This window comes from Vigna umbellata, chromosome 2, assembly GCF_029865625.1.
Source record: "Vigna umbellata cultivar VRB3 chromosome 2, Vumbellata_1.0, whole genome shotgun sequence".
NCBI lineage: Eukaryota > Viridiplantae > Streptophyta > Magnoliopsida > Fabales > Fabaceae > Vigna > Vigna umbellata.
The window spans coordinates 43,024,098-43,039,509 of record NC_142166.1 but is presented as its reverse complement, the minus strand read 5'-3'; the positions used below and the strand labels follow the sequence as shown (position 1 = coordinate 43,039,509).

The window sequence follows — 15,412 nt, the reverse complement described above, 5'->3', positions numbered from 1 at the left end:
TACGGATAATCCGTATATAATTTATATACGGATATTCCGTATATAAATTATATACGGATAATCCGTATATAATTTATATACGGATAATCCGTATATAAATTATATACGGAATATCCGTATATAATTTATATACGGAATATCCGTATATAATTTATATACGGAATATCCGTATATAATTTATATACGGAATATCCGTATATAATTTATATACGGATTATCCGTATATAACTTATATACGGATTATCCGTATATAATTTACATACCGCTGACTTGAAAGCAGACCTGGTCATCCAACATCCAAAAAGAGACAATTTACAAGACCTGCCCATACCACACAGACAATTCACAAGACCTGGACATTATATCCATTCACAAATTTGATAAATAAATTAAGTGTTTAAAACCTACAAACATGCATTTCACATTAATAATAAGAAAGTTTACATAATTGTTAATCATAATAAGTTCAAATAACATGTTCAAAGTCATTGAGAGAATAAGTGTGAGTCATACACATGTCCTACTTCTAAAAACATAACTAGTAATCTCCATAAATAGTATCATCTTGTGGTTGATCTGTTGGTTGCTGTGGTTAATCTGTTGGTTGCTGTGGTTGCTGTGGTTGCTGTGGTTGTTGTGGTTGTTGTGGTTGAACATTAGCTTGTGGCTGATTCTGGGATTGAAGAAATTGTTGTGCAATTGCGGCTGCAGGAGGTGGAAGATACTGCATCATGACACCAATAAAGCCTTGCAATTGAGAGTTCATCTGTCGAAGTTGGTCATCATGGGTTGATACTCGTGTGTGGAGGTTAAGAATGTCCTCTGCAATCGGTTGCTGAGAAGAAGATGCCTGTGTCTGTTGTATGTAACTATCGACACAGTCATCTTGAGCACTGACATTTCCAATGCCGTATACGCGTCCCTTGTACCTTCCACCAGCAACATCCAACCAACATTGGTTCCTCAATCTTTCCTCATCTGCAGGGTCTAGGGGAGCACATGTTGAAGCCCCAACGGATGCTGTCTCAGATCTTATTTGAGAAAATCTGGCTTCAAACTGTTCCTGTTAAATGAATATCGTTAAATAGATAGACCTAAGAATTATATAACCTAATAAAGAATAAGTTAGTAGAAACTAACATGTGTCCGCCTAGACCTTTCATCGACAAATTCTCCTGTTGATGCTCGAATATGTGTCTGCTGAAATATTTCATCAACATGCACTGACCGACCAAGCTCCTGTGACTGCAAGCAAAGAAGATGTTAGTTGTTAACATCAAATATTTTTAAAGTTTATCCGTATAGAAATGTAAAAATAAATTTATATGTACCAGACGAATTGCATGCTCATGCACGCTAATGGATCCCCCAGTGTGCAAACAACCACCCTTGTCAGATGTCCTGTTCTTTTTGGCCGTTTCACATTTTTGTCTATAAAGTGGCATGTTCCACTTCTCCAAAAGACCATTCCAAACATTATCCCCCATCCAATCAGGTTTTTTTCCTTCTGTTCGAGCTTTTTTAAACATCTCAGATAATCTATGAGATGCTTTTGTGTGGAAATTTTTTTTCACCTTTTCTTCATGGTTAGACCTCCATGAAACCTTTCTCTGTTGACAAAAAAGATGAATATTGGATAAGATAATTGAGGACCTTAACATTTAAAATTAACTGTAGTACATAATGTAAATGAACACAAGTGTACCTTAAAACGCTCAAAGAAAACATCTCTTCGACTCTGAGGTATTTGTCCCCATGTCACCCATGGCTCGTCAAACTATGCCTTGATGGTGGCTGTGATTGCTTTGGATGCTGTTTTTGTTGGATAAAACCTATACCAAAATAAAAGTCAAATATTAGAATAATACAGTATATGCTTGGAACATGAAATTGATGTTTTCTTACCCTCCTCCAATAGGTGTAATGATTGGACGATTGTTGGAAACATCTTCAAAGTCATTGGCTGCTGAACTTGAACGTGGAGGGTTATCCCCTATAGGAGATGGTGATGGCATATTTGTGGGAGTTGTTGGGTTAGAACCAACATGGGGGGAGGGTGATCTCCATTGATCAGCAGCAAATTGTTGTGAACTAGGTGTGACAGGAGGAACTTCCAACGAAGGTGGAATTGATGGTGGAGTAGGTGTCAAACCAGGAACTTGTAATGGCGGTGGAACAAATCTAGCAGTGGAGGTAGAGGTAGGTGTAGATGGTTGACTACTTGAAGCATTTACGTTATTGAAACGGTTTAACAACTTGACCATATAAGATTTCTTCTTGCCCTTCTCCTTATCTGATTTTGCTGAAGGTGGAATAGGAGGGTCACAACCATCTGATGCCATATTCTTCAACAAAAAACAAAATTATGGGGTTAAGAAGCTAATGTGTTGGTAATTTTGGCAGAGACTGATTGGGTTAAGAACAAGATAAAAAATAATGAATTGTCTAGAATTGGTTCTGGGGAATGGGTATTTGGTTCAAATCCGAATACCAGTTTTCTATTGGAGTGTTGAAAGCAGAGTAATTATTAGAAACTTGCTGTCCCAGAAACTTATCTGTATAAAGAGTATTCTCTGCTGAAAAACTACAAATAACATCACACTTGCTTAATTACATTCTACTAATCATCACATGGATCTCAGTTCCAACTAATGTATAAACATACGAGACCTTGTCAAACACAGCCAAACACAAGTATTCATCTTTATCTGCAAGCATTATGCAGTTTTCTGGTTCATATATACAGGATATCATAATTTATGATTAATACATTATGAAAAACAAGTTTTTAAAAGAGTCATTCATACACAACTTACAAGTTTGGTACACAATGTTCAGCTGTTAAAGGGAATCTTAATCTTTTTAAAGTTAGATACCCTAGGAATTCATGCACCAGGTTCGTCTCACTAATTGGTTCTAAGATTGATCATTGGCTTAAAAGTCTGGTGAGATCATTTGATCATTTGGTTTTTAAAAGGGTCATTCAGCTGCAACTTACAAGCTTGCTATATAATCATAATGTTTGAGAATAAAAGATAGGGTATCTTTTTTAAAGTTAGTTCTGATAGAAATTCATGTACCAGGTTCATCTCAACAAAGTATTCTTTTCGTTGAGTTTGGTACAATTAATAATTAAGAGATGTATAGAAACTCATCTCAACCACAAAATTCACATTGTAACCCGTAATTAGTAGAGTTAACCCACATAGGCACAAAGCAAATTTGCTACTGATTCAGTGAAAGACCACATAAAGGTCTATATAAGCACTAGGTGTCTGATAGATAGCTTAAAGCAAAGCATATATTTTTTATTATTCTAACTTTTATGTCTTAAAACTAAAAATTTTAGTCAGCATAATAATGATGAGAAAGACAAATATAAAAAGAGAAAATATATATGGCCTAAAGACATTACAAAACCAAATAGTTCTTTTAAGCCCTTTGAAATCACCCACTGGATAGAGGTGCACAAATAAGTGAGCTCCACTGGATAAGTTCATTGAAAAGGTTGTTTTATATATTACATTCATTCCAAGTATTTATGTTCTTGAATACGTATTTACTGTTCTTGATAAAATTTAAGTGGATTAGAAGATTTATATAGATGTATATTCTTGAAGATTAATTAGTAGTCTAATCAAGCCTTTGCGAAGAAATCGAACTGGGATGTCGTATGGTTGAAGGACAGACATCATATGCAGAAGCTAATGTGTTGGTAATTTTGGCAGAGACTGATTGGGTTAAGAAGAAGATAAAAAATAATGAATTGTCTAGAATTGGTTCTGGGGAATGGGTATTTGGTTCAAATCCGAATACCAGTTTTCTATTGGAGTGTTGAAACTGGTGGTGTGTGGGAATCATACAATGAAACAGTTGCACCAATTACAAAGAAATTTGTTTGGATTCTGAGACAAATGGTAAAAGAAAGGACGGAAGCCCCAAGGCAGAAAATCATGCGAGGGGAAACAACACCCAAATAAAAGCAGAGTAATTATTAATTTTAAAAGTATAAAAGACAACAAAAAAAGATGGATAGATAGATCTACAGTTTGGAAGCAGGAGGTGAATAATCCAATCTTTTATATTCTTGAAGATTAAAATATAAAAGATTTATTTGTAAAAATCATGTGATGTTTAAACCAGTAAAGATATTAGATTTTCATGAATAAAACAGTTAACTGAATTGTACTGAACTAAAAAATAGTTCAGACAGTTACTTTGAGATGTTTTTAAGTACATTACAGTTTTACAGTTTTCCTAAACTAGTTTATAGTTAACTATAAAATTTGACAATACAATGTAGTACAGTGTGCTTTGCCCACCCCTAATCAAAATAACACGGAAATTGAAATTACATAAATTAATTCATCACTTGTTCTTTCTCCCCTCTACAAGTATGGGTTTATGATCACCCATGGGTACACCAACACATCGTAACTCTATTCACTGCTAGAACTGTGAAATGAATCTTCATCCTCATCTTCACTTTGTCCCTCTTCACTGCATTCTTCTTCCGATTCACTTGTTTCTTCATCCATATAGCGTTGAACTGATTGTACATTGTTGGGGTCCACTTCTTCAAGACCGGCTTCCAAAAGATGTTTTTTTTCGTCCAATTATGCCACTCACCGTATCCATCTATTCTTGGTGCACCATTTTCAGTTACTTTAGGATAACCATGAACTCTATTCCAAACTTCTGTTCCCGTCAAATATGGTGGCGCGTCTTCCATGTCCACTTCCCCCTTTTTGAAAGCATTCTTATTTCTCCTAAAGGCATGGTCATTTGGTAAAAACCTCCGATGGGAGTCAAACCACGAATTTTTTCGCCCATTATATAATCTAAAAGCCTTTGAATGCTCCATGCAATGTGGACAAGCCAATTTACCATGGGTGCTCCATCCAGACAGCATACCATAAGCAGGAAAATCATTAATTGTCCACATTAGCATCGCCCTCATGATAAAGTTTTGTCGCCTTGAAATATCGTATGTTATGACACCACTCCACAACTTTTTCAAGTCATCTATCAAGGGCTCTAGGTATACATCAATGCGTACTTTTGGATTGAATGGCCCCGGAATGAGACAAGTCAAAAACATGTAGGGTTTAGACATGCACATTTCTGGAGGTAGGTTGTACGGCGTGACAATTACTGGCCAACACGAATATGGTATAGATGACGCCTGCACATATGGATTAAAACCATCGGAGCATAAACCAAGTCGAACATTGCGTGGCTCAATGGAAAAATCACGATGTACTCTATCAAAGTGCCTCCATGCCTCTCCATCACACGGATGACGCAAAACACCATTTGACGACCTGTTGTGATGGTGCCATGTCATTTCTGTTGCAGTTTCTTTTGAGGCATACATTCTTTGAAGTCTTGGAATTATTGGCAAATAGAACATGGATTTAACGGGAACTTTTTTTTTTGAACTTGCTCCTGTCTTGTGTTGTTGATACCTTGGCTTCCCACAAAATTTGCATTCAACTAACGCTCCATCCATCTTACCATATTCATTATCATAGAATAGCATGCAACCATCCACACAACAATCAATCCTCTGCGATTGTAATCCCAGCTTCGACACTATCTTTTTTGCATCGTAGTAAGTTTTTGGTAAACCACATTTGTGTGGTGTTACATCCAAAAGCATTTTTGCAAAAAAATCTATGCATTGGTTAGGAATATTCCAATTGGACTTGCAAGCTAAAAGCCTCACACACATTGATAATTTGGAGTCTGATGCTCCTTCATACAAAGGTGTATTTGCCTCCAACAAAAGGTTATAAAACCTTTCAGTTTCTTCATTTGGAGCCTCTTCTATGTTAGAAGAATTTGATGCTTGGAAGGGTTGTCTTTGTATGAGAGCATCATGGACCATGTCTTCCATCGTCATAACTTGTTCATTTGGTTCACCTTCTGTCTCCACACCCCTGAAAGTGACATCATTATCTAAATCAGCTTCTTGCATGGTTTCCCCGTGATCCTCCCAAATGAAATAATTAGGCTTGAAACCGTTTTTATACAGGTGAACCTTCACAACTCTTTCGTTCAAAATCTTTGTACAATCGCACTTTGAACATGGACATCGAAGCCCCCCATCTCTTTGATAACGGTCTTGTTCACAAGCTTTAATTATAAACTCTTCAACACCCAATACAAATGACTCTTTCAACGCACCTCTTCCTCTATAACACCTATCGTACATCCATGAACGATTTGGTGGAACTTGATCCATGTTCTGTATACATATCAATTAACGACAAATTAGCCATTACTTAATACAAGGCTAAATTAATTATGTATTACAAGTTTTCCTTCAAGGAAAAGTAATAAGAAAGTTCAACACTAAACAATCAGTAATTGAATTTCCATCACTGCTCCTTGGAAGGTAATGTTAGGTAAGTACTTAGTCATGTTAGTTTAAAAGGTTTGGCATATTACATGGGGTATAAATGTTCATGCTTTATGAAAAGTGATGTTGTTATAATCAGTACACATGATTGGATACTTTGGGGTGTTGTTTGTGTATGAAAAAGTGTCATGGATACACTTTAAAACCATTTATATTGTTTGGTAAGAGAGTATTGAGTATTCTCTTCCATTGTTTAAAGAGAAAAGAACGAGTTTTAAGTATGAGAGGAGTGGAAGTGAGGTTTGAGTGAGTTGGGGTACATGGGTTGATACAAATAATGAAGAAAGTAGAACTTTTTGGTGTCAATGCTGTGGAAAAAGATCATGAAAGAATAAAGAGCAGTGACTGTTGACTACAGGGGGCATGGACAGAATTGGGTGGCTGCTGTAGTGATGCAGAAGAAATACCACTGAGACTAGTGGACTGGACCCCAAGTCCAATACCAGATTGAGAAGAAACAGTACATATGGAAGGAAAATTGAAAATGAAAACATAAAGCTTCAAGAAAAACACCATTAACAACACTTTAAAATGAGAACTAACAGTATGCCATATTTACTTACTGATACTTATAACACATTAAGAAAACAGAAAAAAAAAAAGAACTTTGTATTGAACATCCGAGTTTACAAGTGATGAGCTTCTGTTGACAGCAAATGCATATACACTACAGAGGCTCATTTAAATGATGAAATCAATTATAACAGCTGACTAACAAGCATCCAGTGACGCTGTAACTGTAACAAATAAACTGTCAGTGATAACTGACAAACAGAAAACAACAGATCAGACAATAGAACTAATCAGACTACAACTGATCAAACAAGTAATTCACTCACTGCACAATCCTCCTCATGGGCATTATAAGCGATTGATTACTATTTGCAACTTAATCACGAACCAATCTGAAAATTTTCGATTCTACTTGATACTACAAGATCAAGTGTCTGGTGATTTTGGATGGTCCATGAATTCATATTCTACCCGGACTAAAAAACATTCATTCCTTTAATTTCTACTCTTACCAAAGGAAGCACAGAAGGCTTTACTTTTCCTTTACATAAACAGAATTCATGTTTAAGTAATACACTCACAATCAGACAAATTATCAGGCAGTAAACGATGACCAACAAAAAGAAACACGAATTTTTTTTCCCTTTCCCCTGTACAACTTTCTCCATCACTTTGTACTGAAACAGATTTAAAAATAAGTGTCCAATTTAGCTTGGAATATTAAGAGGACCAATGCTTATGTAGTAAAGAACCACATTAAAAATCAAGAAAAAAGTAACACTAGAAGAACATGCATGTTTAGGCTGGATAGCTCAATTTTTGTGGACCGTAATGAATCTTCTAAGAAAAAAAAAACAACCAAAGAAAAGACAAATTTGATAAACAACTACCTGTTGCAAAAGGGGGTTTTGCTGCTGGGCAGAAAACTGCTTATGGTTTCCCCCAACAAGAGAAGGCATATTACTTTTGCAGATTTAATAAAACAGTACATTCAAAGCTGGCTGGTTCAAAAAAAGACTCAAAGAATGCCTAAACACTAGATCTAACTACATGATATCAGCTAGAAGATTTAAAGTGACCTAAAACCACACAAAGACAGCAAGCACGGTGCAAACACTTTATTTAAAACTGTGACAGTTTTGAAATCCAGAATTTAATCAACTCAACCATTCATTTTTCAATTCTGTGATTGATTGGAGTTGCTAACCCTTGAGACATGCTTAAAATCATAAAAGAAACTTGTCTCAAGCTTTATACACAACAAAACTGAGCAGAAACAGTATTGACCAAAGCAGACCAGAAATTGAATTGGAGAATTGTGAAACAAAGACAAGACAAGCTACTGAAAGTAGGGAACTAAGGTATGCATTTTGCATTTTAGTGATTAACAAGAGTTGCTACTACTTGAAACATGTATAACAATAGTAAACACACTTGTACCAAGATTCAAAACCACAAAATCTGACCAACAACAGTGAGCACAACTTGAAACCAGTGAAGAATATTGATGCAGATTTTTGAAATCATAGTGTGAGGAATTCAACCAGTCATTTTGCTTTTCTGAGATTAATATCAGTTTGCAATCAGTTTAAACACATTTAGACTCATAAAGCAGATTTGGTCAAAGCTTGAAACACCAGAAAACTGGACCAAAGCAGATTATAACAACTCAATGCAGAAAGTACAGTTTATGGACAGTTTGCTACTGGAACCAAAATGTGCAATGCTACTTGGCTCAACTGATCAAGATGGAGGAAATTAGACATTTCTGTTTTTGCCGGAGAGGAGGCTTATGGGTTCGATTAAAGGTGTGATTGAGGAAGAGAGGATGCAGGCTGTCTTGATTGCTTTGGAAGGTTGTTAGGTATCCAAGATGAAATCCCTAACGGGCTCTTTAACTCTCACTCACTTACACCAGGTTCTAAGACCGGTCAACTACATACAATTCACTAACTCCCCTTTTCAGAAACAAATACAGGGTCCTTATATAGACCCTGTTCCCGCCCTCTTAACTGTTATTCTGTTAGATAACAGTTAGGTATTATTCCTCACCCTTTTCCTCTCATAAACCCTCCAAGGCCTAACAAAGGTAAAGATTTGAATTGCTTTCTAACACCATAGGTAGCTAAAGTACAAGAAAAAATATGGCAGAAGGCATGATAGCCAACAACAGACAAAAAGAATAATAAAGATATCTATAAAAGCTAAATATAGAAAATAGAATAAAAGTATTATATGTAAATACATGTAATCCATGTCTTTGTTAGACATATGATACACTATAGGTAATTTATTATGTGTTCAATTCTTCCAATCCAGATATGCTGCACCAGACCAATACATCATGACCACACAAACTCTTTCACTACCCTCAGTTCCAGTTGCAACTGCACTTTCCCCAGTCTTATGGCAACTTAAATATTTCTTGTCAACTATTACCACATATAGCTCCCTTTATCATGTAATGATGTTGGCTTTTTGGTTCGTAATATGGTTTCATGTTTTAAACACTTCAATTCGTCACACAAATTCGACATCTATAGTGCTGGTTTAATCTTTCTATAATTGGTAATTATCTAATGGTGACAAATTCTTCTCCTATGATTGGAACTAATCAGTCAATATATGTATTCAATTTTATATGCATCCACATATAGCTCCCTTTATCTAATTAAGCTCATATTTTGAAATGCTTAAGGTTTATACAACCCTCTTATAGGCTTTCCCTGGTCTAAGGACTTATAATAGCCTTATTCAATACACAATAAAATACAACACAAGATCATTCTTTGATTTCTTATACAGTGTATGTATAGGATATTTGATAGGTCCTCTTTAACTGTGTAATTTCTAAAGGGTTGTAAATATAATTGGGAAAAGAATCAAGGTTAAAATGTAAGGTCTGGGGCAATCAACAAACAAGAGCTGCCATTTTTTTATAAACACCAGAACAACACATAAATTTATTACTGAAAAATGAACATAATATTACAAGATCTTACAACATAATATATCTTAAATTATAAAAACATGCAATACAGTCCTTTTCTGTATTCAGAAAGATGATTATGAGAAAAAAGTTACTAAAACACAACCGTCATTGACATACAAGATTGAGTAATACCTGTAGGAGTATCGAATACAGCTAACAATCTCCTGCCAAGATCTTCAGCTAAGTTTAGTACTTAAAACTTGGTTTGAAGAGGCTGGACAAACATGAATTTCAGAAAATATGTCAATAAATATCTTCCACAGGTGCACACATCCTAACAGTAAGAAAGAAGTTTATGTTTGTATCCAAACTAGTAGAAAACAAATACTTCTAGATGTAATCATAAATAAAAAGATCAATCATTTCAAACATTAATCAAATTATCCGAAATATCATTCTTAGTGCACATTACTATTGAAGTACAAATTGGCTACAAAACTCATGGCAGGTGAAGTTGAGTTTGGATGGCTGCTGCCACATCCGCATGTCATAGCTGGAATAATCATACAACATCACAACAATTGGAGGGAGCATGTGAGGTGCAAACACGTGATTCATGGGCAGCCATGCTTCTTTATTTTTGGTACATTGGACGTGAAATTCATAAACAAATGCATGTGGCACATGGGAAGGAAGCTTATTGTTTCTTGGGACATGTCACGGCTGCACACTAAAGTAGATGACCCCTTTTGTGTTGAATAAAATATTGGAAGAAGTTTGCTGAATTCAACTCACGGCCAAGCAAATTGAAGAATCTTCTTTCACTGTGCAGACACACAATGAAAAAGGTGGAGCACCTCACGGTTTTTATGGGAAATGGAAAAGACAAAAGCAAACATGGTAAGAGAATATTCACGGTTGCACATGTAGTGGAGGGCCATCCTTATTTAATTTTGTTAAAAGGAAGTGTGAAATGAAGGTGGACATTCACGGCAATGTTTATGGAAAAGCATCAAAGAATAATTCATCATGGAGTGAAAGGTGGACAGCACTTTGTTTATTTTTCACATGGTGACATGTAGAAAACATAGCTTTCACGTAATTTGACCAGCACCACTCAAAACCACATGGCATTCTCCTATTTTTCTGAAGTAGCAAAACAAGAAGAGGGACCACCACTCAATTCATGGAAGGCTACACACATGAAGAAGTCACGGCCTTGGATGCAGCTGCAATGTTGGAATAAATTTTCTTTCTTTTGATTTTCACAAGAACAATAAGTACACCCATGAGAGACCATCCTCTTTGCTACGGTACATCCACAAAAGAAGTCTAGTCATCGAGAAGTTCAAGAATATATTTTCTCTTATTCATGTGAATTCCAGATTTGGACCTTGTAATTTCAAGACCGAGAAAGTATCTTAAAGATCCTAGGTCTTTGATTTTAAATTTGGTATCTAAGATGTGCTTAAGATGATTAATTTCTGCCATATCATTGCTAATTAAAACAATATCATCCACCTAAACAAATAATGCAGTAAAAGAAGTAGAAGCAGATTTGACAAACAAAGCTTGATCTGCAGAAGATTATTCGTAATTAAGAGAAAGAAGAGTACCAGATAAGGTACTATGCCATTGTCAACAAAGGGGAAGTAAACTAGGAGGAGGGACAAGATGAATTGCCAAAAGCTAGGCTTTTAGATGATGACATTTTCCTGGGTAAAGTTATAGATAAACCTAGTAAATTCATGAAGGGACAGATAAAGAGGATAAGGATGTTTATTGATGAGGCAGACAAAGGAGTTGCAGAGGTAAACCCTGCTAGCAGGTGGCCAGTATGGGACATTTGGAAAAACATTCACACACTGTGTTAGAAGAACCTGCACTCTATTTATCTATTCTGTGTGTTGATAAATATTTTTCTTTAATTTGTAATAAGCCAAGTAGAAAAATACCAGCTACAGAGAGCTGGAAGGAGAAAAGCAAACTGGTGTGGAGACTGGAAGGACAACCATACGGCCAAGAGGAAGCCAGTCACCACTTGTTTGTTCCTTTACTTTTGAATGTTTACTTCAAGACAACTGTAAAATGTTTTTCATGATGAATGAATTGGTTGATGTTTATTCCTTTTGTTGAAATCCCACTGCATCTTCATTTAGTTTTCTGCACATTTATACAATCTCCTCTAGCCTTTATTTTAGAAGTAGAGTAGCACGTTCAAGATATACAAGTAGGATGCCATCACTTAAAAGAAAAGAACCCAAAAAATTGTCAAATTTGAGAAAGAACTCTCGGTTTTGAGAAGAAGAGAAGGACTTGTACGTTTGTGAAAAGTAGAAGTGAATTTTGGTGAGAATAGAATGGTGATTGAACATAGACAAATGGAGTGTAGGGTAGCGTGAGTAGAGTTCCAGTAGCTCTTAGTGTGATTTCAATGTACTGCAATGTAGTTTTTCACTAAAAAAATTATAAAGTAGTGTAGTGTAGTTGTAGTGGAGAGACCTTCAGAGGAGCTGCTGTGGGGAAAGAAGTCCAACAGCTGGACAGTGGATATGGCTGGAACAGAGAGCTGGAACAGTAGGAGCTTGGCACATGTGATGGAAGGTTACGGTTGAAGCAAAATGGTGTCAAATCACATGTTTTGTTTATGCAATCAAATTTGATGGGCCGCGACAGCCTCATCAATGGTAATCACATCAAAACCATTAAACTAAATACAATACCTATTTACTCATTAAACAAAACATAATAAATGTTTCCTCAATGTGTACAAGTGAACTACTAGCTTCAGTGAAGGAAATAAAGCATAAAGAACCAATTTATTTCAATTCTATTTCTTAAACATAACTATCATACTGAAACCATTGATTCAGATAAAGAGGGAAACTCATAGCAAACATCGTATTGAAGATCAACATCTACATTCTTAAAATCAACAATACACATATCAAGTTAAATCATTCGGTCAGATCATCTACCTCACATTTGCAAGTCAAGTTATGAATTTCAACCAAGTTCATGAAAGAAGAACATAATAGAAGTCAACCATACATGAACCATTACAAAAACACACTTAACTCTCCTATTAAAGCAAAAGAATAATCAGCAGTAAAGACTAAAACACATAGGAAACATACCTTTAAAGCCCTCTCGATCTTCACTAAACAATACAACACCAGCTGAATGAAGATATTCTAAAAATGCACCAAAGGGTTCCATAGACCGACCAAACCACACACCATTTCGTGCCCGGAAAAAAAATATACATGTTAGGGTTTTTTGATATCACAAATTAAGGTATTTAGGAAAAAAAATATACATATTAGTGTTAGTCCATGTTCTCATTACATTGTGATATAATGCGTGGAAAATGAAGCTCCACAGCTAAGTCCCAACTAGCCTAACCAGGTTGCAAGCATTGGGCTGGAGGTGGGGGTTCTGGGTTTGGTTAAGGATATCCCTAAGATGAAGGATATCTAAAGCCTACTGACATGCACACTAACTACAACAAAATCTATCTAAGGGTAATCTAAAAATCCACTAAGTTGTCTAAAACAGTTTTTAATGTTCATCTAACACAACTAAGAACTACTTGTTTTGGTGAAATTCAAATCAAATTTAGAATGAAAAGCCAAACAATTTAAACTACTACTAAACTAAGTGAGTGAAATCTATCAATTTAAGACACTACACTAATAATGGTCTAAAAACAACTAATTAGCACAGGAAGTGTTGATTGAAGATATACTAAAGTAGTATATATGACCTTTTATCACCTTTCAATAACAGCCAATAAAAACAAATTGCAATCTAAGAAATTCAGACTTACCAAGTGCAGAAGGCAATTGCAGCTGGAGCTTATCTCTTCCACTTCAAAGAAACCAACCTAGGGTTTCCAAAATTGCGATTTCAAACATCCAAACAACAACGACCGAAAATAGGTAAATGTAACAACACCCAGAGAAAAGAAAACTGAAATAAACCTAAAATCTAAGCGATTCAAACTTACAACGAGTAGGAGGCAACTACCACTCGAGCTTCCAGTTCGAAGAAACCAATCTACGGTTTCCGAAGACGCGATATCAAACCTCCAAACAGTAATGACCAAAAATAGGTCAATGTAACAACAAAAAGAGACAATCAAAATACAAATTAACCTCAAAGCTTGGCTTACTCACCGCGTTCGACAGATGAAATCTAAATCCACACAACTCGCGATGGCAAAACACACGACCAAACACTGATGCGAAAGAAAGGAGTCGAAGACAGAGAGGGAGAACAGAAGAGGTGCGGGACTGATAGTGTAAAAGTTCAGTGCAGAAGAGGTGCGAGAATGAAGGTTCGCCAAGAGGCAGAGGTTCGGGAATGAAAGTTCAGTGCAGAAGAGGTGCGAGAAGGAAGGTTCGCGAAGAGGGAGAGGTTCGGGAATGAAAGTTCAGAGCAGAAATGTTTAATTCTTTTTTGAGAATCTATTTTTTTCGAGAGTGAGAGGGGGTAAATTTTTGTCAGCTTACTTTGCATATTAGATACGGATCAATCCCTATGAAGCATCCTGCACCAAAGCGCCAAAATTACATACGGCACTTATATACGGAAAATCCGTATATAACGATTTCTTCAATTATATACGGATTTATCCGTATATAACGGGTTTCCAAATATCCGTATAAAATATCCGTATATAATACATTTATTACATACAGATTTAATCCGTATATAATTATCCGTATATAACTGGCTATTTTCTTGTAGTGGTTCACCGGGGAGATACAAACACCAATGAGATATGAGCTCAACTATATAAGAGATTGACATCACTCTTTACCTAAAACAGTAAGACAAATGGTTAATGAATCATTCATCTTTATATACTGTTCTACTTTCTTATTCTTATCTAATGTGAGACTTGAACTCACGTTTAAATTTTCAATATTAATCCATTTATAACAAAAACCCATATCCATGTAAATTAAATTTAATCTAAAAGTATCTGCATTAGTTTGGTATATGTTAGTGTTATAATCTAATGTGACTTACCACCAACCAACTCTTGCTTACTCTTTCATTATTATTGAAGTTTTTCGACAAACAAACGTAAAACGTTGACCACTAAATATTTTTCTCACCAAAACACAAAATAGAAAAACACATTGTCTACCAATAAATTTGTATTCCGTATTTTCCAAAGGCCATAAAGCCATAAAATCTCCGCCGTGACTTTAAAATTTACAAGTAATGTTTCAACGAGAGAATTATGACTGTGTTTAACTTTTTTTTTCTTTCTAAATAATATTCTTAAATATTATTTCAAACAAGTCCTCAAGCTTACTGGACAATGTTTTTTTACTAGTATATAATGAGTAATGGAGAGATATAAAAATCTTGTTTACATAACAAAATGATTTCAAATATATTATTTATATAAAAATAAAAAATAAATTGATTTATCATTGATTATGAAAAATAAAAAAATTATAAATATTTAAAAGAAAATTAAACTCACAATAAAATGTCACATATTATGCTATTCTAGAGCTGTCAAA

At 35.3% G+C, this 15,412-nt stretch overlaps 3 protein-coding genes across 3 annotated transcripts; all 3 read right to left on the bottom strand.

The window, feature by feature from the left end:
* Positions 1-395: 395 nt before the first annotated feature.
* LOC148204073 (uncharacterized) lies at positions 396-2,043 on the bottom strand. Its single transcript, XM_088106925.1, has 5 exons — positions 1,906-2,043; positions 1,706-1,832; positions 1,332-1,610; positions 1,141-1,245; positions 396-1,063 (listed from the first exon to the last, which is right to left on the bottom strand). Exons 3-5 carry the CDS (start codon positions 1,527-1,529, stop codon positions 593-595), a joined length of 774 nt encoding a protein of 257 aa, XP_087963051.1. The 5' UTR covers positions 1,530-1,610; positions 1,706-1,832; positions 1,906-2,043; the 3' UTR covers positions 396-592.
* Positions 1,902-13,785, bottom strand: LOC148204071 (uncharacterized). The gene is made up of 4 exons (XM_088106926.1): positions 13,699-13,785; positions 13,007-13,063; positions 10,062-10,143; positions 1,902-2,345 (listed from the first exon to the last, which is right to left on the bottom strand). The coding sequence occupies exon 4, from the start codon at positions 2,340-2,342 to the stop codon at positions 1,902-1,904; it is 441 nt and encodes a 146-aa protein (XP_087963052.1). The 5' UTR covers positions 2,343-2,345; positions 10,062-10,143; positions 13,007-13,063; positions 13,699-13,785.
* LOC148204072 (uncharacterized) lies at positions 4,063-6,445 on the bottom strand. Its single transcript, XM_088107996.1, has one exon. It carries the CDS (start codon positions 6,245-6,247, stop codon positions 4,409-4,411), a length of 1,839 nt encoding a protein of 612 aa, XP_087964122.1. The 5' UTR covers positions 6,248-6,445; the 3' UTR covers positions 4,063-4,408.
* Positions 13,786-15,412: the final 1,627 nt, after the last annotated feature.